The sequence below is a fragment of the Rhinolophus sinicus genome, linkage group LG15, assembly GCF_036562045.2.
Source record: "Rhinolophus sinicus isolate RSC01 linkage group LG15, ASM3656204v1, whole genome shotgun sequence".
NCBI lineage: Eukaryota > Metazoa > Chordata > Mammalia > Chiroptera > Rhinolophidae > Rhinolophus > Rhinolophus sinicus.
In genome coordinates, this window is record NC_133764.1 from 44,691,388 (window position 1) to 44,716,935 (window position 25,548).

Below are 25,548 nucleotides of genomic sequence, written 5' to 3' on the forward strand. Positions count from 1 at the left end.
CAGCTGGGGATAATGAACAGTGGTTAAAGATGCTTTGTTTTACATCCAGCAAAGAGGATCATTAACACCTCAACTGTTTCTTCACCAAGCCTGTGGAAGGGCTCCTGCTGCTGTTGACAATCATGGTGACCCTCAGGGTGGCAGGGGCAAAAGAGTGGGTAATTCACCAGAAAATGATATTCACTGGTTTGGATTATGTGCACCACTGCTCGTCTCCATTCATGTGCTTAATTAAAAGCTGACTAGTACAAAATAAGTGAAATTGCAATTCTTCGCTGGAACTATCTGGGGAGCAACAGAAATTTTGCAGGGAGGCAGGGTATCTGCCGGAAAAACTGCATTACCATCTTCCCATTATATTTCTATTCTAGAGTGAGTCTTAACGCCACATCTGATTCTTATGGGGCAAAAGGCTTACGAGGCCAACAGACATCTTATTGAAATGATGATACAGGAGGAGTGGTAGTATCATTTCATCTTCCTTTTATCAGAGGAGAAATAAAAGCAAGGAGCTGTGACGAGGACAATACAGTTAGTTTAGGGCATGGCTCCGATCACATTAGGGAAAACGCCAGAAGGAATGCGGCCATAGTGGGCTCAACCTTATCCATGACCTCATGTGACCATCATTCAGAAGTTTTTGTAGAAGTCTCTACAGTGACCAGCTGGCTAACTGCCTGGGAGTCATTTCCATTTGTTCAGTCCCTGGGGGGAGAGAAAATGGAACTGCTTTCTTATTGTTCAATTAGGAAAATCTGGGTGGAGGGAATTGAATTTAGTTCACGAAAGGAGCCAAAATCCACACTGCCCCCTTTCAAAAAATGCACGGAAAGTTACAGCAAGAAGTCAGGGCTCCAGATTTCTCATATTAATGCTTCATCACCTCCCTTTTCACCTCAAGATAATTGCCATGACACTTGTCTGTTGACTAGTAACAACAGGTGAAGAGAAATCATCAGTGGGGTCCACAATTCCCACAATCCTTTTGATTACACTTTTCCATAAGCTTAAAAATAAAACGCCATAAACTCAAGGTTTATGTTAAATTACCAAAGTCCGTGAAACAGAGGACTAGTTTATTTTTAGTATTAAAGAGATTAACGTTAGTTCTCATTATTCTGTCGTATCCATATTCAAACTCACCTGTTCAGAAAGTTGCAAACCCATACAGTTTCTAACAACGCCTACCAACCATTAAGAAAGGACTTACAACAATAAAAATTATGTGCATAGGAAATATCAAAGTAGAAAATGCCAATCAGAGGTATCCAGAGAGAAAGGCTTTCTGTGATTGAAATAATACTTCATGCCCATGATTCGGGAATAAGGTGCTTCTATTGGGAAATGAGAAATCAAGAAAAGAAACCTTTGGTATCCAAATTGGATGCCTGAGTTCTCTGCCATGCCATATTTTGGCTAGTCTAATGCAATTAGTTGGAGACAGAGGCCTGAGGAAGAAGAAGAAGAAATTCTCAACCTCTGGTCAATCTCCAGCCCCAGGGTTAGGACTGAGGACTGAGTACAAATACACTGCCTTTAGTGGCTGTGGGACAACTTGGAAAACTAATCACTTAGTAATTGAGTCAGGCCTGTTGTGAACAGCCAGTTCTGTCCCCGGGCCCCTGTACTGAAGGCCCTTGGAAGAATGGGCACCATAAGTGAGAGTTCTGTGCTTTAAAAGATGGTAACCTACACGGATAGAAGTAATAGCCCTTAACACGATCCTTCAGATAATAGAAATAACTCTATCTTTAGGGCAGCAGGACTGAATACATCCCTAATAATTTCAGGTTAGGCAGGATCTTGAGTCACACTCATAGTAAAAGCTATAGGTCCTACTATATAAAATCTATGTACAGTATAGATCCAAGAGGCTAGGACACTTATAGAGTGTGGCAGAACACATGGTCTTCAAAGATTTGCTTTTCTTTTGCTGAGAAGCTCTTGTCACAAATTGGACAAGTCAAATAAAGGGTCTGGATGTGCTGCTCCTCCAAGGTGTGATCACACATGTCATCAGCAAAGTCTGGCGTGCAGGTGGGGCATTTCTTGATGGAGAGCTGAGAGGAAGAACAAAGGGGTCAGTAAAAATGAGACCACATCTATCTTAGTTCCCACTATATCCTTAGCACCTAGCATAATACTTGGCCCATGGTAAGTGCTCAAGACATAGAGAATGAATGAACAAATTCACACTTGGAGATACTCACTGCGGATTCCTCCAATCCCAGGACTGAAAGGACCTAATGTCACTGAAGCAGTTAAATAGCTTCCAGCCTGGAAGGGGCACTGGACATACCTTGTTTGGCTAGCTGCCTGGTTCACATTTCCTCCCTCGTCCTGCCACCAAACTCAACTCACAGTGGAGTTCTTGAGCGGAATGCTGATGGATGAACTGTGATTTCTTCTCCCCGCCTCAAAAGACTCACTCAGCTTTGGGCTCTGAACAAACTGACCCAGCTGACTTCTGGAGTTATCAAAATGAACCCATTTCCCTATGGTTCTCCTATGAATTGGAGCAGGAAGGGAAATTTTCTCAAGGGTTTGATGTGGTCTACCTCATGATTCAAAATACTTACCAGGTTGGGGGCAGAACTTTCTTGGACACCTGAGGGTAATAAAAAAGGTTTCAGTCCATGAAAACATATCCCTGTATTCTCTAACTGTTATAGCAGTTGTTTTCTGTAACCCCCTTGTTTCCTTTCTCCCCACTGCCTCTGACTCTTTATCTCTCATATAAACCATTTACTTCTGATGGAGGGTGTCTAGGTCAATGATAAGGGAAAAAATGAAAAAAATAATGAACTATATTACGTATATGTTACATAATCAGAAGAAAACAATAAACCTATTTTCAGTGTGTGGAAAAGGAGATTTTAATAAAAATAGTAACAATTTAACAAGGAGACCATCTGAGAATAGATTTTAAGATTAAATCCTTCCAGTTATTTTCCAAATTAAATGCTTAAAAATCTTTTTAAAGAAAAAATAAACTTGTACCCCTGCCTGCGGCAAAGATCTGATTGTGACTCTTGAGAGAACATGACTGCTTTAAACCGTCCAAAAACAAATGAGGTATCATATTGCTTTGGGAGATAAAAGAGGAAAGTTCCCTGTTTGGCAAGGACATCGGTCCCCCGGTCCTTGAGTGACGTGAGTGGGGGACATTCCCTGACCGGGGGTGCCTGTGAAGCATGCTCCTACCCTTGGTCAGGCCATCAGGTGGCTACTGTCACTGCCCATTCCTGGGCAGCATTACCCATCTCTTGTGCTTCCATTTCCAAACCTTAATTAGCTTCCTCAGCTTTGGATGTGTTTATCTTCTACTCAGACACATTTCTCTGATTTATATATTTGGAATATAGCCACGGGACTCAATTTGTGTATGCTGCCTCTAGGCGAATGATCTGATTTGCGTCTTCTAGATTCAGATTTATTTCTCAATTAACACTTCTTGCCTGGCAATCTTTCTATTGGGTCCTCAGCTTCTGCCCAGCAAGTCTTAACAATGAGACTGTCCTTAATTAGCATCTCATACAAAAAAAAATTGTGTGGGGGGAAGAGAAGCAGCCAGGGGCGTTTCACCTCGAATGGCAACACTGTCTTACCAGAATATGGGTTTCCGTAGACAAGTCCTGGGCTTTGTCCTGTGCCTCCTTGGTCTGCAGTAGGCACTTGATACGGCAAAGAGTCAAAATCTAGGCCCATGTAACTCATCAATCTGCCATTCTCTCTCTTCAAAAGCTAAGGATAGAATATTTATAAAGACATGTTGAAAGACAACAACAGAGAATGACCCCCAAGGAACTGGCTAGGGCATGCCCAATTACAGGTTGTTCTTAATAATGCGGAGAAACCCAGGAAATGATAAACCTTTTGATTTTTCAAAAGGGCAAGCAGTAGCCTCCATACCCCAAAGATTTGAGTTCTTGAGATCTGAATTTAAATACATACTGAATTTTGTTTAGATTAATGCAAAATAGAATTTTAAATCTCTAAATACACACCAACTGAAGGGGGTACAAGAGTTATGTGGCTATGTGAGGGTGGTAGGAGCTATATTAAGATGGAAACTGTTTTACATTATTGAAAGCAAAATGCTTCTTTTAGTCTCTTTCCTAGAACGATTTTTTTACATAATGTGAATATTCATCTGATATAATTTCCCCTTCCTTATGTTTTATCCCATCAAATATATCAACAGAGACAGTTAAAAGAAGGAAGGAAGAGAGGGAGCGAGGGAGAGAGAGAATAAATTACAACGGGGGCAGACAGCATTTAAAATTCTTAGAAAACAGAAAATTAGTCAACTGCCCATTAACATCTTAAGAGGGCTTTATTATAGTTCTTAATAAAACTTCCTAATATCAGATCTTCTCCTTCTTGTTGTAAGTTGTGTGCGCACTTCCTCCCCACCCCTGCCCAGCCCCATCAGACTCTCCCAGGAAAACAGGGATTTCAAAGTCAAGGCATAGGTACTTATTTAAATTAAAAGGTAGACAATGACAGGGCCAGAAATAGACAACAAGTGCCTTCCTCAATACTGAAACACACTGGCATAAATAATGAAATGAAAAGTAGAAATGGAGGTGTAGCCCAGAATGGTCAGAGAGAGAGCAGAGATGGAGAATGCCGGAGGGGTAGATCTAGGAATAACATGAATACGAGGACACCCATGCTTTGATGCCCCATAAGAAAATGAGAGCGGCTTCAAGGGCAACCACTTCATTTGCTGCCATCATCCTCAATCAATCAATCAAATAACAACTTGTGTTTAATACGCAACAGAAAACAAATACTGGTTGGATGAATGCATGAACTGATGAGTGAATGAATGAATGCAGAGTGTTTATTAGGGGCCTACTATGGGTAGACCACTGGTACAGACCACTTCTGCTCCTGGTTTGGCAGCAGAAAAGAGGAAAACGCTGGGCTGAAGGAAAGGGGTTCCTCAGCTAGCATAAAAGTGACGTAGGATGTTAACACTCCAAAGACAATACTTACAATAATGGTGAAGTTAAAACCAAAAATAGTTAAGTTAGATCTTCACCAAGGCTCTTCCTTTCAAGTTGACTATTGCTATGGCAAACAAGTTTGTCATAGAACAAAGAGGGTTTTGTGGTAGATTAAGAAAACTGATTAAATTTACTCGGTTTAGAAGCAACTGTCTCCCCCACTGTCCAGGAAGAGGTTCTTTTATTTAACTTTTTATTTTATCACCACATCTCTGGGTCACCCCGCTCCTTCCCTTTAAACCCCTGGGGTTTTCTACCCTTTTACACACTTACATCATTTTCTCTTTCAATCCTCTCTTTCTCTCTCTGCAGAACGTCGCCTATAATCTTGTTCTCACTCAGTCTTTTTGACAAGTCCAAGTTCTTGTCCTGTCAATAATGAAAAAAAGAAAATCAGGATTTGGATCACAAGGGTAATCATGGATTGGGGGCGGGGGGGCGTTGTAGAACAAGGAGATCACAGAGGCTCTAGCTTTCCAAAGTGGTGGGACTGAGGTGGGGAAGAAGGGAACTGGGGTAGGGACGAGTGTTTCTGTGGAGGGGACGCTGACTCACAGAAAAGAGACTTAAAATGCCTAAAGGCCTGGGCTGGCATTGAGATGCGGGTTTCTTTTGGTTTCGCTGGGAGTATAAGTGACCAGAGAGTGAAACAGTAAGCTTGGGGAAAACCTCAAGACTGACTTATCAAAATTAGGGGAAAATGGAACCTGGTTTAATCCCACCCAACCATAGAAAGAGTCATTTCTGTCTTGAATAAACATCTCAATCAATGTAGCGTGAAGCACTTAAGAGTTAGATTGGAGTGACTCCCTCGCAGTGTGAGGATGGGCATGTAGACTCAAGTTACACTGAGGAAGGAACCCTGGAAGGCATTTATCCAAGGCTACTGGGAACGCACACTGGAGTCTTGGGCTTCCCAGTATGATGGGTTGACCTGATGAGTTTCATGGACCCCAAGCCCCTAGGCATGCTTCAATGCTTCCCATCGCCTACCTACCTACATACACGTGCGGATACCTCACAAAAATACTTTAAGCTAATCCTACCAGTAGTGGGGGTTTTTTCAAGATTTTTTATTTGAATGCTGGTACCCAAACTGCTGTGTGCTTTTAGCTAACCCTGAGGTAGTAATGAGAGAGGGGCTACCCGATAATAGTGCTAACTGCAGGTTCCTGGCTCCCCATCCCCATTGGCTCCTGTTGGCTCTTCTGGTCCTGCTTCACTTCCTCAAAAGGCAAAAATAAGAAAGGACTATCTGAGTCTGCACAGAAGCCTGCTCAATGGTTACAAAAACCTTCTGAGACCCATGGCTGAGCTGGGGCCTGTTTCCAGAGATTCCCAGGCTGGTTTCTGGCCACACACTCCATCCCTCCTCTTTTTAGCAGAAAGATAAATTTCTCTCCTTAACAAGGGTGTACGATCCTCTGGGTTTCGTTTAAGAACCACAAACCTTCACACTCCTTGCTTCCTGGGCCCCTTATCTCTGTCACCTATCAGCGCAGCAGCCCTGAGTTGCCTGATCTGTTTGTGGAGCCGCTGACACTCTTTGTACTTCTCTAAGAAACAGGCTCTTCCACCTTTGCCTTTAGGTGTTCCACCTCTTGTACTAACTGCTCCTCCACTGCTGTTGTCTTGTTCCTAGGCTACTGAAGTGTAAGACACAGTGCTCATAGTTAGGGGCCTTTTGGATGCATGAGGAATAAAGAATTGCTTTTAGACAGCTGGGGAGCCCCTGGGTCTTGAAAAATACTCCACGAAAACCATACCGTGTTTCCCCGAAAATGAGACCGGGTCTTATATTAATTTTTGCTCCAAAAGACGCATTAGGGCTTACGTTCAGGGGATGTCATCCTGAAAAATCATGCTAGGGCTTATTTTCCGGTTAGGTCTTATTTTCGGGAAAACACGATACCTGCCACATGGAGGTAGCTGTCATCACCATAAAGCCTCTTTTCCAACAATATATTATAGGCATTATTAGTCAATTAAACTTTTATTATCATCTTACTATAGCTCAGAATAATTTATCATGATAATATCTAATATTATATTGAAACAAAATTTGTTTTGACTGTTGTAATATTTTCCAATCATAGAGCTCAACACTATAATCATTAATTTGTCTACCTGCACAGTAACTCTTTAAGAAGGAGATAGGGGGCGGCCAGTTAGCTCAGGTGGTTAGAGAGCTGTGCTCTTAAGGTTGCCAGTTCAATCCCCACTTGGGCCACTGTGAGCTGCGCCCTCCATTACTAGATTGAAATAACTACTTGACTTGGAGCTGAGGGGTCCTGGAAAAACACACTTAAATAAATAAAAAGTTAAAAAATAAATAAATAAAAAGTTAAAAAAAAAATTTTTTTTAAATTTCCTTTGAAAAAAAAAAAAGAAGGGGATAGGGTTATTTTGTGTGATTCCTAGCCCAAGGCTCTGTTTACTACAACTTGTCATGAAGTTTAACTTCCAATATTCTTTATTACCCATCACACATCAGAAATGCCCACCTCTCCTAAATATTTTTAAATCGCAGATTCTCAGTCCTTTTGGGTAGAGTATAAAAAGTCCAGCGGTAAGTGCTAGCCTAATCTGTCTTATTTCTCCTTTCCATCACTTGAAAATAGACCCTTATCCCCCTTTTCTGTAGACTCTCTCCCACATAGTCATCCAAAGACAGACATGCCATTAACTCCTGCTGTTTCTCCGCTGCAGTAGCTTCTTTCTGCTTCAACTCTTCCACTGTCTGCTCGAGCGTCCTCTGGTACTCCCTCTGCACGAAAACACATTTCAGTACCATTGCTGGAAACATGCATGCATGCACTGGGGAAGGGCCTGCTGAGCTAATGAGTAAGCAGGATGCAGAAAAGAAGCAAGTCTTCTCTTAATAATTTCTGAGAAAAGCCATGAGATACCTTATTTCAGATGGCTTCCTCTAGGACCCTTCCCAGAGTGATATGATAAAGATAGAACAATATATATATATAATCTCTTTAAATACCTAAAAAATGTTATTTCCTTCCAGGACGCTACCTGTTCAGTTAAACTGAGAAAGAGCTGGTCATTCTCTTTTTTCAGATGTTCCAACTGCTGTGTCTTATTTTGATTTTCCTGAACAAACTTCTCCATTTCTTCCTCTTGAGTTGACAGCTGGGCCTAAAGCAAAAAATAGTGAATACAGTCAAGATATAAAGAAGGAAGGGCCGGCCTGGTGGCTCAGGCGGTTGGAGCTCCATGCTCCTAACTCTGAAGGCTGCCAGTTCGATTCCCACATGGGCCAGTGGGCTCTCAACCACAAGGCTGCAAGTTCAACTCCCGCAAGGAATGGTGGGCTGCGCCCCCTGCAACTAGCAATGGCAACTGGACCTGGAGCTGAGCTGCACCCTCCACAACTAAGACTGAAAGGACAACTTGACTTGGAAAAAAGTCCTGGAAGTACACACTGTTCCCCAATAAAGTCCTGTTCCCCTGCCCCAATAAAATCTTTAAAAAAAAAAAAAAAAAAAAAAGAAAGAAAGAAAGAAAGAAAGAAAGAAAGAAAGAAAGAAAGAAAGAAATAAGGAAGGAAAGCTAACCAGGAATAATGCTTTTAAATATACAGTAACATAAAGAGATGTATGTTCCCTAGCAACTCCCAACTACCAAATATCCTTTAGAACTTCTTCCCTTTACAGTTCTATCTTATACCCTAAGAATCTAAGACTCAACTGAATAAACTTCGACAAACCACTCTTTAAAGCCCTTCTTTAAGACACAGCTTCCTAGAAAGAGAGCAGTTCTGCTCTCTGCTTTACATTCCAGGCTTCTGAGTAAGATTTTGGTTGAAAAGATTTTATAGCTAAAAGAAAGAAGTTTGAAAACCATTGGTATAGATGACAGTCATCCACCTGAGCTCATGACAAATATAAACCGAACAAGTTGTTCAGTTCCTTGTGGACTGTGACTATTTAAAAAAAAAAAAAGGGTGTGGTGGGGTCAAGAACAGAAAACACACACTCTGAAACTTTAGCCTCATGCTTTGAAAGGTACACCATTAGGCACTCAGTACAATGAAATGCATCTTTCTGGGCCATGAGAGAGGAGTGGTGGCAAGGCTAAGAAAACATACTTGCGCAAAGGTTTGGCATCACCTACCTGAAGCTGATCCACTCTGACTACCATCTGCTCATTTTCTGAGGATATCTTCTGGTTTTGCACTCGCAGTCTGTGGAGGTGGAGATGATTATGTGAAATATATGTTGATGGCAGGTTGGCTCCCCTAGGCCTTCAATGATGGAAGGCTGCCTTAGCGCTAAGCCTTTACCGTGTTTCCCCGAAAATAAGACCTAGCGGGACAATCAGCTCTGATGCATCTTTTGGAGCAAAAATTAACACAAGACCCAGTCTTATTTTACTATAAGACCGGGTCTAATATATAATATAATAAATATAATAAATGTAATACCGGGTCTTGTATTAATTTTTGCATTAGAGCTGATTGTCTGGCTAGGTCTTATTTTCGGGAAAACAGGGTAGAGGCCTTTTAAAATCCACTATTTTTTTTTTTTAAGGAGGGTGCAGCTCACAGTGGCCCATGCAGGGAATGAACCGGCAACCTCAGTTGGTTAGAGCTATTAGCACCACGCTCTAACCAACTGAGCTAACTGGCTACCCCTAAAATCCACTATTCTTGGGGCTGGCCCGGTGGCTCAGGTGGTTGGAGCTCCATGCTCCTAACTCCGAAGGCTGCTGGTTCGATTCCCACATGGGCCAGTGGGCTCTCAACCACAAGGTTGCCAGTTTGACTCCTGCAAGGGATGGTGGGCTGCACCCCCTGAACTAGCAACGGCAACTGAACCTGGAGCTGAGCTGCGCCCTCCTTAAAAAGACTGAAAGGACAACAACTTGACTTGGAAAAAAGTCCTGGAAGTACACACTGTTCCCCAATAAAGTCCTGTTACCCTTCCCCAATAAAATCTTTGGGGGAAAAAAAGGAAAATAATAAAAAATGAATAAAATCCCCTATTCTTTTCTTCAAACCTGTTTTGGCTTCCTGACCTCAAAGTGCAAGTATATTCAATACTTAACATTAATACTTGAATTCAGGTCATTTCTCCTTACCATTCTGACACTAATTCTCTAACCTAGAATCAAAGGCTCATGATTCAAAGGGGAGAATCACACCTATCATTGTCATAATAGGAAGACTGTTTTCTAACAAACTCTAGAAATCTAAGGGTGTCTATAACACAGCAGGTCCTCCCATCCAAGAATCACACTCACTGAAGCAGCTCTGCCCCCCAACTGTCCTCCTGCTCTTTCATCTTCTGTTCCAACTTCTTCTTGAGGCTCCTTAGGCTTTCTAGCTCCTCCTACAGATTGAAATGTCAAAGGGACAGACCATTTCTAAGATAGTTTAGTATCTCAGGCAGCCAACAAATATTACTGAGCACATATTATATGTCAGACATCGCATGATACAGCAGTGAATAAAATATCCAAGTAAAGGGATTTCTACATTAAAATGTTCTTAATATGTTCTTTCCATATTAAAAACACATCTACCTTAATTGTTCTTCCACTGGAGCATATATTTGCCCATTAATTCATTAAACAAATACTTAATGAGTGCCTATTACACACCAGGCACTGTTCTTGGCACTGCAGACACAGCAGTGGATAACATAATGTTGCTTTTCTCCTAGAAAAGTGCTCTCCAATAAATTCAGAAAGCCACATACGTAATTAAAAAATGTTAGTAGCCATTTTAAAAAGTTTACATTTAAAAAAGTAAAAAGAAACAAAATCAATTTTACCAATAGCATATTTAACCCAATATATCTAAAATTATATTGTTTTCGTACTGAGTCTTCAAAGTCCGGTATATATTTTATGCTCACAGCACATCACAATATACCACATTTCACATATCTAGTGGCCACCATATTGGTCTTAAACATTTGTTTTTTCTTTCCCAGTTTCATTCTGCACTGAAGCCAACCTTGTGTGTCAATAACGACTCCCTGCTTTTAAAGCCACAATTTAAACATGTTTAGTTTATAGCCATTTTTAAATCATTTTTTTCTTTTTAAAAAATTGTAGTAAAATACACATTAACATAAAATTTACCATCTTCACCATTTTTAAGTGCACAATTCAGTGACATTAAGTACATTCACATTGTTGTGCAACCATCACTACCTCCACTGAAAGAACTCTTTTCATCTTGCAGAACTGAAATGAAGCTTTATACCTATTCAACACTAACCCCCCATTTTTCCCTCCCCGCAGCTCCTGGCAATCACCATTCTACTTTCTTTCTCTACAAAGCTGACTACTCTAGGTACCTCATATAAATAGAATCATGCGGTATATATCTCTCTCTGTCTGACTCACTTTATCCCAGATGTCCTCAAGGTTCATCCATGTCACAGCATGTGTCAGAATTTCCTTCCCTTTTAAAGCTGAACAATATTCCATTGTATGTCCACACTATGATATGTCTATCCATCTATCCGTCACTGGATACCAAAGGTTGCCTCCACCCTTTGGCCATTGAGAAAAATGCTGTTATGGACATGGGTGTACTACTAGTATCTCTTTGAAAAAACAGGTATTATCAATCCCCTTTTTACAGGGAGGGAAACTGAGGCTCATGAGAGATGTTAAGAAATTTCTTGTTTATCAAACAATAAGTGGGAGAAACAGCCTGATTCTTAACCACTGTATGATCCTGGCTCTAAAACCCTTGGGCTTTAACATAAATATCTGAGTTAAAAAAAAGTAAAAAAAAATAAAATATATATATATATATATATATATATATATATATTTACATATATATATATATTTACACATATATATATACACACACACACCTATATCTATACACACACACACACACACATATGTCTGAGTTCAAATCCCAGCTCGTTCCAAAGCCGCAAACTGTGACATTGAGCAAGACACTTAACCTCTCTGAGCTGCAGGGCTGTTGTAAGAATTAAGTGAAACGATGTGCTCATAGTGCCTGGCACATAGTAGGTGCTGAATAAATACTGGCTTTTGCCATCATTATAACTGGTAGCAAGTATGTAGGAGAGCTATCTCAAGAACCCAGACCCTTTGATTCCTTGGCTAGAACCTGGCAGGTGGGCTGGGCTGTAGGGCTCCTGGCCAGATGTTGGTTCTTGACAGCCAAGTTGTGAGTTATATCTATTCCACCATTGTTTGCTCTTTCACTGCCTCGGACAGGCCAGGTCTGCAGCCTGGACCTCCCATGAACACTTTTATACCAGTCAAGGGCAGAGGACATCACAGGCACTTGTGTGACGCAAAGTATAAAGAACAGAGCACTGTCTGGAAGTCAAGAGAAGTGAGTCCCAGCTCAGTGTGATCCCTAAACAGACCTCTCTGCCCCTCCTCTGCGCCTCAGTTTTCTCACTTGTAGATCAAGGGCTTTACAGGTGGCAATTGCCAAGGTCTGTGTGTTCTGGAAACATCTAAGTTATAACCCCAGTGTAATTAGTTTATAGTATTTAGAGAAAACTCTCCACTTCAGCTTCTAGCATTATCAACTCTCATTCACCACCTGCTGATTTTAAGGATGATTAAAAAGCAGCAGCAACGAGTTTGGATAACCCATCGCACCTTATTTAATACTCTCTTCTCTCTTGATGTCCATGTTCTAGCTAATCAAAGAAAATTATTTCAACTTATAAATAGGCAATGGGGAGAAGCCCTCAGACTGCCTGGGTATGAATCCAGGCTCCATCACTGATTAGCTGTGTAAGAGATTACTTAACCTCTCTGAGCCTCGGAGAGGTTACTCATCTCTAAAACTGGGATAATAATATTACCTGTTCCAAAGGTTCACCACGAAGTTTAAGTAATCCATGTGAAACTTTTAATACTGTGCCTATTCAAAGATATTAGTATAAGGGAGGGAGATCACAAGTAAAAGAGAAAATAGTGCTGGATAAGAGGACTCCTCTGGTCTGCACACTCCAAGTTCACCCCTAACCAGCAGCCATACCTGCATCTTTTGGAGATCAGTCTGCAAGTCTGAGTTCTGCTTCTGGAGGCTGAAACAGCTGTCTTTCAGCTCCTGGTTTTCTTTGCAAAGCTCACTGTTGTGCTGCTCAATCTCTTCCACCTCACCCTACGAAAGAGCATTCCATACACTCACACACTCGTATTTGACCCTTTAGAGCTCAGTGCATATTCAAATCCCTCTAGCAGAAAATTCCTACAGCCTGGGATGTCAAGGGTCTGGATGATTCCCAGTCACTGTAATGACATCTGTGTGTGCCAAATGGGAGCAGCGCCTCAGTATGGAGGGAAGGGGTAATAGAGTACGTCTGTATGATTGTAGCACTGAGCCTGCCATAACCAAGAAAGAGAAACAAAATTAAGGCCATAAAAAGTGAAAAGGAAGAACGACAGAAGAACGTAGGTTCTTCTTGCAAACACTTAGTACTGTTTGTCTCTCCTGCTGGACTTTGCTCCTTGAGGCCAGCGACAGGTTTTAACTGATTCTTCACCGCGTCCCCAGTACCTACTATCATGCTGGAGGGAAAGTAGGTGTCCCGATAAGTAACTGAGTGAGTAAGTGAATCTAGTACTCATGCATGACAGACTCTGGGTCAGAACTGACAGATGCAAAGATGTGGTACGTCTCTCCTCAGAGGAGTTGATCAATTCACTGTGGTGATAAGACGTGGAGATGACAAAAATTAAGTAACTGGAGAAGTTAAGGGAATCACTGAATGCCAACTGAGGAACAGTAGCTTTAGAGAAAGGAGAAATCCCTTGCTGTCATTCTTGTAAATGTCCCTAAGTCACTCCTGAGTGGGCTTGAGTGGGTGCTGTGTAAGTTCTCAATAGCATCTGTCAGACACTCAGTAAAGCCTTATTGACTCAAATTCCACCCTATCCTGGAATTGCTACTCTTACTGCCAGGAAGGGATGGAGGTGAGATATTTACGGACCTGAGTGGTAACAACCAGGATGTCCTCCTCGTTTTCTGGGCGGAACTGGAACGGAATACTTGCTCCCCGGACCACACCATCCTGATCCACATAACAGAACTGGTAATACTCATCATCCTTGGGCAGGTAATAAGCTGAAAACACAAAATGATTTATAATCTAAAAATAAGGTCTATTCAGAAAACTAAAAACCAGGAAGTCTCATCTGCTCTAGAAAGCCCAAGTTCAAGGGAATGAATTAGTCTTGGCTGCTAACTGTCTTCAGTACCTTTGATCCAGTATTTCTCTCACCTTTAAATTGTACTTCCTGCTGTTTGGTGGATTCGCTCTGTAGGTCAGTAGGCAAATTAACCCACATGAAGGTATAATATTCACGGGTTGTCTTCCATCCCACCTGTAATGACAAGAGGCTCTCGTTCAGCAGCTGGAAGTGCTCAGGGGAAAATCCTTATTTGGGCTGTGTCTCCTCAAAATGCACTTACTTGTTATGTATGTTGAAAATTCAATAGAATGAGTTCATTATGACAAGATCTACCCACCGTGGATCAAATCTTGTTTTTTGATTTATGACAATCATATGTGGTAAAATGTCTGATACAACTAAAAATTGGCACACACACAGAGTTCAAAATATCTGCTTTAGAAGGAAATGAAAACTGGCGACTCAACATCCACGACAAGGGTTCCAGAAATTATATCTCCCAGTCAGACAAAGAACTGAGAGGGACTGGGGGAAAAAGTTATAGGATTGCGAACCTCGATCCCACTACTCTTGCAATGGTGTTCTTGGAACTTCTCCATCAGAAAGCACTCCGGATCTGACAGCTCCATTGGTTTGTCCTTTTCTGTGCCCAATTCAATCTGGTCACCTATACTAGCCTGGTCATACTACTGCATTTTAAAAAATGCATTTTTTGAATAATGTGTCAGGGGTAGAGGGGCAAGAGGCTTCTTAGATTATGAGGCACCAGATAACTGAGTCCAGTCTATATAGTTTTCTTTCCTTTAGTGTTTTGCTTTTTTTTTTAAAGGAGGGCACAGCTCACAGTGGCCCATGCGGGAATCAAACCAGCAACCTTGGTGTTATCAGCACCACGCTCTAACCAGCTGAGTTAACCAGCCACCCCTCCTTTTAATATTTTGTTTTTCTAAAGTATTTTGTTTTTGTTTAAAATGTTTTTAATTTTTTTTTAAATTGGGGAATATTGGAGAACAGTGTGTTTCTCCAGGGCCCATCAGCTCCAAGTCATTGTTCTTCAATCTAGTTGTGGAGGGTGCAACTCACTGGCCCATGTGAGAATCGAACCGGCAACCCTGTTGTTCAGAGCTTGTGCTCTAACCAACTGAGCCATCCAGTCTCCCATAGTGTTTTTCTTAATGCATGCTTCATGAAGGTTTTTGGTGATAAAAATAATAACAATCTGGTATTCCTAAGGCCTCGTCTAGGTATTAAATGCAGTAAGTCATAAGATATAAGGATACCGTAAAATATGCCTTGGAGTAGACGCTGGCTAAGTGGAAAATAGTCTCACTAAATGTGAAGAAGGTAAAAGATGGCTCAAATCATATCTGGAAGATAAGAGCACATCAGAGAATAGAAAGAGAGCCATTGTGTCTTCAAGGGGAGAACACTGAGCAGATGAGAAGCAAAATTACATTTATTGCCAAATTTTGACCCTGCCTGAGCCCAGTGGGAAGAAAAAGAACTAAAAATAAATTCCATATACGAAGGAATCAGAGCAGGGTTGAAAAGGCTACACTGAAAGCTCATCAGGACATACTAGGGCATGTTTTAGTGTCTCATTAATACATACCCCATTGCTGTAAGCATCTCAGAGCCCCTGCAGCCTGCGGTGGTGCAGGAAACAGGAATTTTATGGAGTCTTCATTCACATCCTGGAGTTTCTTAATGCACTGTGACCAAAATATCATCTGGAAAGGCCTAAGAACTACTGCTGCCTTGGAACAAGGAAACACCTTCTAGCCACCTGCAATTTCTGTCCTTGGCTCCTCCACCTGAGGAGTCCTGGTCCCAGCCTGCCTCTCGTGGCACAGTATTTCCCCTCTCCAGAACCTACGAAACACTTACATGCCCAGGTAATGGAGAGTATGGAGCACAGAACTATGCAGTAAAGGAAGGAGAGCCGACTCCCACCCACTTGACGCTCGATCATGGGTGGTAGCTTTTGCTGTATTGAGAAGAGGTAACATACAGCACATCCAGACACATTTCCTGAGCGCCTACTTGGTGCCAGGAAGTACCAGCATTAGGCTTGATGTGGAGTTTATGGAATACGATTAAGACCACGTTGTAAGAACTCCAGACTGGGCGAGCTTTAGAAGTGACATACGAAGGACACGAAACTTCAATCAACTTTTAGTTCTCTATTTTACCATTTGTTGTTCAAAGGAATTCAGCAGAATAGAGGCGGAAAAGCAGAGAGGTTTGGGAGTGCAACAAACCTGCTTCACCACTTACTCACTGGGAGACCCTGGGAAAGTCACCATCTTGAGTATATTCATTATGTTCATCTGTGCTCAAGAGATACTACTTACCTGAGGGGACTACTGTGCTATGAGGATTAGATCAGAAAACACACACACACACAACCTCATCAAACATCTAGCACATTGTATATTCTCAAAGAGTCTGTGTTCTCTGTTACTCTTAAAACTTTTTTTTCAGGCTTCAGGATAGGTGTTTAAATCAATACCTTTACGGACAATGAACATTAGAGGCCATTCTTTGGATTAACCACGATTTCTTTATTGAGGCATGGCAATACTTCTGAAATGCATGAAGCATTTCAAGTATAGATGCATTTTTTTTTAAATGTTTTTAAACATTTGTTTTTAAAAAGCATAAGATTTTCATTTGGTTTATGGTGAAGTACTCACTGGAAACTGCTAAGTGCTTTGGGAATACAATCAGTGTATGCAAAACAGAAACATAATTTTTAAAAAGTTACAGATTATACTTCAAAGACTAATAAGTAATTTTTGAATCCTCCTTTTTCTTTTATTATCTATGCCTGCACTGTCCAATATAATAGCCACTAGCCACATCAGGCTATTTACATTTAAATTAATTAAAAATAAATAAGATTTAGAACCTTGAGGGTATTATGCAAAGTGAAATAAGTCAGACTGAGAAAGATAAATACCAAATGATCTCACTCATATGTGGAATCTAGACAAAATAAATGACAAACAAAACAGAAACAGACTCAAAGGCACAGAGAACAAACTGACGGTTACTAGATGGGCGGGCTGAGTAAGAAAGGTGAAGGGATCAGGAAGAACAAATTGGCAGTCACAAAACAGTCCTGGGGAGGTAAAGTACAGTATGGGGAATACAGTCAATAATATTGTAAAAGCTATGTGTAGCGTCATTGTCATGTGGGTACTAGACTTAGCGGGGGAATCACTTAATAAATTATATAAATGTCTAACCACTAAGCTGTGCACCTGAAACTAATATAAAATAATATGGAATGTCAACTATAATTTAAAAAAATAGTCACAGGGATATATAGTACAGCATAGGGAATACAGTTAATAACAATGTAGGAATATAATCAATAATGTTGTAATAACTATATACAGTGTCAGATGGGTAATAGACTTACTGGGGTTATCACTTTGTGAGGTATATAAATGTCTAATCACCATGTTGTTCTGTACACCTGAAACTAATAAAAAATATTTTTAAATAAATAAATATTTAAAATCCTGTTATTCATACTAACCACATTTTAAGTCTCAATAGCCACATTAGAGGTTACTGTACTAGACAGTGAAGGTATAGCTCCACTGTAGAAAGTTCTACTGGACAATTTCGCTACATATGGGAAAGAAAAAAACAACTACCCTCTTCTTTCCAAAATACAAAACACTGTGGTGTGGCAGTTTTCTGTGTTAGAACATCTTTTGGTCTAATGTTTCCCTATCCTGCAGTCTCAGAAGCTGTCACGATACCTGCCAGTGTCCTTCGGTTGTCTACTACCCCTACCTCTAAGCACCAGCTACCATGGCTCTATTAATTAGCTTGGTATTCCAAACGGAAAAAGGAACTCAATTAGAGATGGGAATAAGCACGAGCGCCTTCAAAGTGCAGTCAAGAATAATGTCTGATTTCAGGATGAACAGCATTGGCAAATAAACACATGACATACTGAGGTGTCAAAACAAAGGTCATTGACGTTGGCGCGCAACAATATAAATTATTTAATTTGACCTTTATCTCCTGTCTCCAGAAATAGGACAATTTGTCATTATGGTGTGTGTGTGGGTGGTGGGGGGGAGAGAGAGAGAGAGAGGTGAGAGACAGACACAGATGAGGGAGAAGCAGAGAGAGAGAGTAAGTTGACTATAATAAAAAGGTACCATTTCTGTACTTGAACTGAGAAGGTGATTAGACACTAGAAGAGGTCATTGAGGGACCTCATAAACCTTCCATCCTTTGAAATCTTTACAAAAAAGCAAGACACACTTATTCACGGACAAACTTCTTGGATGCAGTCTGTTGAACTAGGTAACTTCTCCACATCCTTTTCAAATTTGTAATCCTCACATTAAATGAAACACTCTAAGAAAGTGATGTCTAAAGTCACAGAAATTATGTAAGGGGCCATTCATCCCAGTCAAGTCATAGACAAATATTTCAAAATAGGATAATTAAAAAAATTACGTTCGGCCTTTGAGGGCATAATCAAACTTGGGGACTGTATGATTTGCCATCTTATTTTCGCTTGCAAATGAAAGTAAAACTTGAGTCCCACAGCACAGTTTGGTGTGTGAAGGGGGAAGTGCTAGGGAGGTCAGTTTAGGATTTTATAATTGGCCAGACATAATATGCAAAATGTTCATAATACACAGACAATCGCACAGTCAGATCATGAAGATTCACCTCTAGATCCTAGTCACTTGGTACTAAGTTGACCACTTACTCTAAAGATGCCAATCCAATCCTTTCGACGGGGAATGAAATGCTGGGTGAAGGTGTAATAGCATGTGACATCCCCTCCAGGGACATAGAACTTCTCCACATTGTTAAAGATGATCTGAGAGAAATGACAATGATCCAGCAAGACAGCTGATGTGGGGGGGTCCTCTATTGTGTCTTCCATGGTGGGGTTCCTGTTATGAGATATGGGATAGAATAAGGCTCAGAAGGGTTTTATGAAATACTGGAGATTTCTGGACTCTCACCCAGGGAACATTCTGTTCTAGACAAGTCAGCAAAAGCAAAAGCCTGACTAGTACTGAGATCATACACACAACTTGCTTTCTGTTTCATTTTCAGGCATTTTGTGTGTACTTCCTAGGCTGTAAGAATTTTCTGAGAATATCTTTGACCTCTTCACCATAGGCACTACCACCACCCTTATATACCCTTATTCTCTGCTCATAAATAGTTTCCCTACTTCTAAATGCCTTAAGTAAGGTAGCCTAGAGGAAAATAACCTGAGCTGGGAATTGTAAGACCTAGATTCTAGAGTTTTCATCCTAATAAACCTGTGACTTTCAGAATGTCAATTTCTCTAGATTTCAGCATCTCCATTCAATTCCATTTATCCTATAATCATTAGGCCCTCCCATATATTAAGGCACTCTGTTAGGAGCTGGGGATGGGTACAGGAAAAAAGACAGGGATGAGAGGAGACTATTTGACATGCAGTGGTGACAAGCATGGGTTCTGAAATCAGAATGGTGGGAGTTCAAATTCCAGGTTCACCACCTCTTCAATGCATGACCTTGGGTGATTTACTTAATTAACCCGGCTCCATATCTGTTCCCTCATCTGTAAAATGAGGCTAATAACATCTACATCACTTTTTTTGGTGTGAGCATAATGTAAATAATGTAAAATGTCTAGTCCTTAAATCTGTACTTGCCATAGAGTAGGCACATCATACCAGGTAGAAACATGTTGAATGAGAGAATAAAGTACTTAGCACAGAAACTGCACAAAGAAAGGGTTTAACAGATGTTAGTGTTTATTACTGCTGTTGTAGGTTTTATTTCTTTGGCAAGTCTTTGCCCTCAAAGGGTCCCAATCCAATATGGAGCTTAGATGAATAAACAAGTGACTGCCAAATGGATGGAATAGTGCAAAATGCTCTTGGGTTCAAAAGAGGGAGAGATGCTACTGGTAAGGAAAGTGCAGAAAAGCTTTGGGTAAGTGAGTAGAATCTTAGGTAAGCCCCTCAAGGAAGATTAGGATTTTGACAAGTAGGTTTGGGGTGAGGAAATTCTAGGTGAATGAAACACCATGCATAAAAGCAAAGAAACAGAAAAATGCAGCCCATGTTTGGAGGACAACAAGCAAGTTTGGATCCCTATCTATAAAATGGGGATTATAACCAGTATTTCACCTTTCTAGGTCACAACACAGATAAAATGTGATCAAGGATAGGAAACTATTTGGGATGTAAAAACAATAGTTAAAAGAACAAAGTTCTTTTGGATTGTTAAGACCTGAGACTTCCTGCCCCTCAAAAGTCACATGCCCTGTCTTCTAAATGCCTCCCAGGTCTACCATTTAGTGAGCCCCTGATTCTCAACCCAGAATTTTACTGGGAAATGAAAACAATATTGCAGCTCTACACAGCAGATGGATAAAGAGCTATACATATGCAAACACCACATGACACCTTACAAAGTCAGCTGTTGGAGCATGTTGGAAGATTGCATGCACACATACACACAATTAAAAATAAAAAAGTAATAAAAAAACACAGTAGCTCTTTTAGCCCTGCCCCACCCTACTTATTTCCTGGTTTTATTTTGAACTGGAAGCAACCAGGCCTCTTCTTCCAACTCCCCCAGAAGTCAGTTTTTTCCACAGAGAAGGCCAAGGGATTTTGAGGCACTGAACTACCTCTTCTGGTTTGTGACACAGTTTAACCACATCCTCAACCTCAAACCTCAGATCAGTTTTTCTAAGGAAGAGAGAGATCACATTGCTGTCTAGGTCAGAACTTGTTCCTCATGATAAGCTGCTGCCTGTGTGAGCTCTTAGATGTTATGGGAGGGTGGGCAGGAGACTTCTGAGCCTTCAGAGACCTCTTTTTCCTAGTGGTCTCCAGTCAGACTGAGGCCAGCATATCCCCTCGGTCCTAAGCCTGGGGCACCATTTATCTGAGCACATAAAATAACTTAATCTGTCCTTTGACTACAGATCTGAAAAACACTCTCGTAGGAATGACTTCAGGGCCTGTCTATCATCCTACATACCACCCTCCCTGTTCTTTTCCTTCATAACATTATCTACCATACACGATATAATGCCTAGTCCCCAGTGATCGCTGACTGAGTCAATGACTAAATGAATGAATAAGATATGCATGTAATTCATCAAAAAATAGAAGGAAGGGGCTTTGTAGTAAACAATGGTGTGAATGATGGTCCTGCTCTTAATTTGTTAGCTACCCTTGGAGAAGCTGCAGTTTCTGAGCTTTCTCTTTTTCAAAATACAGTGAGGAGATGATAATCTCCAAGTGCTATGTCAATTCTTGGTATAGCTGGTTCAGCTGGCTGAGCTGGTTCAAGTGGCATGGTGCCAAAAAAACAAAAGGCACAGATTTGATTTCCTTAAGGACCCATAAAATTCACACTCCATTACCCACCTTTCACACACTCAAACTCTGGCAAGCTGCTTTGCAAATGGAGGCTACTGTGAAAGGCAAGACCAGCCAAGGGTATGCGGGCCTGGTATAGCCTCTCTTTCCTTACTAGAAAAACAATCTATAAGTTAGCTCATGAACAGGACACTGAAGAGAGGCCAGCATATTTATTCAAAATGACTTGGAAGACCTCATGTCAAGGCTTGAGTGTAGCCTATGGAAACTATCTCTTTTCATTCACCTGAAAACCTAATCATCTGTCTGGAAAAGTCAACAGTCTTGGTTCCTTGCTTATCAAAAATGCAAGCGACTCCATGAAGTTTCCAATTTCAGAGATCTCATCACCTTCCCAGGACGCAGAGGGCACCCAATGGCACTCTGGGTATTCGGAACTCAATCATTCTTGAAATAAAAACTCTCCTCTGCCAAGACTGGGAAAGAGGGTGAGGAGGCAGGCAGAGGGGAGGACAGCAGCAGCTTCCCTTGTCTGCTTCTCAGCGAAGCTGAGGATGAAAAAGGCAAACCGAGAGCATAACCAAGCCAACCTGACCTGGGTCAATGAAGAGGTACCTCATTTGACTTTTCCTGGAAGGAAGGTATCTACTGATTTTTAAGGTCAGTGATCCTTAAAGCCTTCCCTCCCTCCCAATGATAAAATTCCCTGGGAGAAATGGGAAATTACCTTTCTGACAAAGCAGTCTAGAAATGACTTTTTGTGGAGGGGGGCAAGGAGGCTGTAGAAGGAAAATTAGAAAGACTTAAGCATCAACTTCCTCTTCCTTTAATCACTCTTCCCACTATAGAACCTGCTACCATTCACTTCTAATTCTGGCCACATCCATAGAGGCAAGGAAGGGAGAAGAGATATAAGAAGAGCAAAAGTTAAAGTTAGAAGCCCAGAGCGCTACTTGAGTCAAGAAAAAAACAGTGGGGTGAATTAGGCCCCCTGGAAATTGTGGAATGGTATTCCACTTAATTCCTTACTCTTACTCTCAAGTCAAAGACTGACCACATAAGGAGTGACCAGGGGAAAGAAAACAAATAGGGATTTTAAAAAACAAACCATCAAGCATGGGAAAATAATGCGGATTCCACAAACTGTCACAGGCACTTTACTTAGACTCTGAGGTTGCTGTTACTTTTTTTTTTCAGCTCAGTTTTCAAAAGGATTAGGGTCCTCGGAGGTGGGTAATAATAGGCAATGTATTTTAAAATAAGTCCCCTGAACTGGCTCGTGGCTTCTAGGAAAATCTGACACATTTTCATCTAATGAGCTTTCAAGCCTAATATACTACTCCCAGGACTGTTCCATAAGGGCATAGATTCTCTTATGTTCTCCTGATGAAAAGGAACAACAGCCAGTTCCGCTTCTGCTCATTCTGAGTGAATTTTAAACTACACTGGTAAGCTTTTTAGCAGAAAAAAATTTAAATGTAAAGCTTCCTGGTTCCTAACAATGAGCTTCTAGATCCTACCAATGCAAATATTCAACCCAATCAACTCACCAATTTTCCTAAAGATTTTTCCTCATGTATGCTGAACCATGAAGAAGAAATAACTTTATGAAAAATAACTAAAATTCTACCTTAAAGAATGTCCAAGATTTTTACATTAGCTTTTTATATCAGTGGGCACGTTTCAAGAAAAATAAAGGGTATAGGTAGTTTCTCTGGATTAGTTCACGGAAGAAAACCAAATGCTTCCACAGCCAAGGGAGAAATAAATGCAAATCAATTCTTCATTTGGGAACAGTAAAAACAAAGACAAGTAAAAACCAAAACCACATCAATCTAATTCCTTCATCCTTTCGCTTACTTAACTTTCTAAACTATCAGCAATTAGCAAATGAATGAACTGATTTGAGTCCCTCTCCTCCTTGGCCCAGGAAGAGATGCTGACACAGAGCTACGCTTCAGGGAACCTTGACAATGGATACACTGAGTCTGTAGATGGCCGGAGACAGGGAACAAGAGCAAAGATGCAGTCACTGGTCCTCCAATTATTAAGCCACTTGCTCTAATTCAAATTTTCCAAGTTCATTCTAGTTCCTTACATAAAATCTTTCAGAGTGCTTTAGAAAAATTGTATACCCCCAGGAAGCTTTAAATACTATTCATGACCAACTGTTTGGACTGGCAAATAGTTCTGGGACATGAGAATGCAGGCAGCTGAAGAAACTGAAAAGCTCAAAGCTGCTTACTAAATTTCCATTTTACTTGACTGAGATTTTACACTTTTTCCTTGAAAGGGGTTGACTATGATAACCCCTGAAGTGACGAGGGTCGTGATAGTGTTTGTAGTGTAGTGGAAACAGGACTAGACCATGAGCCAAGGGACCTGGGTTTCTGCCTTAGTGCTGCCACTAACAAGCTCTGCGGTCTTGGCCAAGTCACACTACCTCCCTTTAGGCGTCAGTTTCCTCATCAGTAAAATGCCTGGATCAGGCTAGAAAATTTCTAAGAAAATTTCCAGGTATAATGATGATCCTAAGTGAATGAAAAAGGAAGTAAGAGTTCATTTTAACTGTCTCTCTTTTCATCTAAGAAACTAAGGAGGCGTGGCATTATATCAATAAGCACAACATTTTTAAAGAGCCCTGGATATACTACCTGACTCGAAAGCCAATACGACTTATTAGTGCTACGGAACTCTTACTGACCACCTTTCTCAGGGTCCTTTCCACTCCACAGCTGTCATGTCTGCCAAAGGGTAGAGTTTCAGGTAGAGGCCCTCTGAAAACACCTGTGAGTCACCTGGGTGGTCCTTAATCACGTGCTGTACACTATCTACAAAGACCTACTACATAAAAAGTCCTTTGCTTTAAACAGTTTTTACAATAATGGAGAAAAGTTATAATATACAGCAGGTCCTCGAATAATGTTTTGTTCAACATCATTTAGTTCTAGTAACGTTGATGAGATGCCGTAGGAACTTAATTTAGTTTATATCATTAGCCTATGGTAAAATTGGTTTGCTTATAGGTTCTTTAGCTTAAAATTGCAAAACCTGTGACCACATTAAGTGTAGACTTACTGTGTAACATGTGTATTATTCTACTCAGCTCCAACCATGGCCTCTTGTTGGCTTGCATCAGGAGCAAATAACCCAAGTGACAGAAAAAAGTTAACATGCCCAGGAGAGGTTGAAATCATGTGTTTGGGAACATTAGCCCCCAAACTGAATTGACCTGATGGTGGCAGTGGGAGGGGCTCTGGGAGATGACGGTAGAGAAGCAGGTCACCACACGCCAGCTGCTCTCTTCTCGGCTGCCTAGAACACCTCCTCCAATTACAGAGGCCTCATCTGAAGGAAACGGGGCTTTAGTGATCAAGCCTACTCGAGATAGGGAAAAAGAGGCCCACAGAGAAAGTAACTTGCCTGGGGGAACTGGGCAGAGCCCCGTCTCCTTCTCGAAGCAAAGGGCTATGATGTCAAGGACAGGGATTAAGAAACCACTAGGACCTCGGCCCGCGGGAGGGGGGCATGACGCTGTGACGTCAAGACCCTCACTCCTGTCTGTGGGGTCCCTTCTGCCCAAGGAGCCTCCTACCCAGCCACAAGCACTGAGGCCTTGCCCTCCTCGAGCGAAAACTGTCCCTCAACCTTTCAAGGCCGCGGAAGGGGCTGCAGTGGCTCCATGACGCCACTCCCTCTTACTGTCACCCTAGAAAGACGGAAAAGGGTGAAAACCGAAACGAGCCACACCTCTACCGCCCATAGTTCTTTTCCAGGACTGGAAGTCTGACTTGGGGCACACGAGGGTCCAGGTGCCACTAATTGCCCTACTTCACTCCAGAGACTCACCAGGGGTAGCAGCAGGCGGCGGCGAAACTGCAACAAAACTGCAACACAGCAGGGAAGGGGACTTTGGTAGGAGCGAAAATCCCAGGGAGAACTGATCCCGTCTGACCCCCGCCTATACGTCACAACGGTCAACAAGCC

General features: G+C 41.4%; 1 protein-coding gene across 2 annotated transcripts; it reads right to left on the bottom strand.

The window, feature by feature from the left end:
- Positions 1-1,035: 1,035 nt before the first annotated feature.
- On the bottom strand, positions 1,036-25,548 carry CALCOCO2 (calcium binding and coiled-coil domain 2). 2 transcript variants are annotated; one of them, XM_019740661.2, is made up of 14 exons: positions 25,411-25,508; positions 22,289-22,340; positions 18,928-19,117; positions 14,270-14,372; positions 13,979-14,112; positions 13,024-13,149; positions 10,272-10,360; positions 9,144-9,213; positions 8,043-8,165; positions 7,696-7,782; positions 5,289-5,384; positions 3,609-3,744; positions 2,580-2,608; positions 1,036-2,060 (listed from the first exon to the last, which is right to left on the bottom strand). In XM_019740661.2, the coding sequence occupies exons 3-14, from the start codon at positions 19,105-19,107 to the stop codon at positions 1,884-1,886; spliced, it is 1,350 nt and encodes a 449-aa protein (XP_019596220.2). In that variant the 5' UTR covers positions 19,108-19,117; positions 22,289-22,340; positions 25,411-25,508; the 3' UTR covers positions 1,036-1,883. The 2 variants fall into 2 exon arrangements, with proteins under 2 accessions (XP_019596220.2, XP_019596219.2); XM_019740660.2 differs by lacking the exon at positions 22,289-22,340 and having other exon boundaries at positions 25,411-25,548.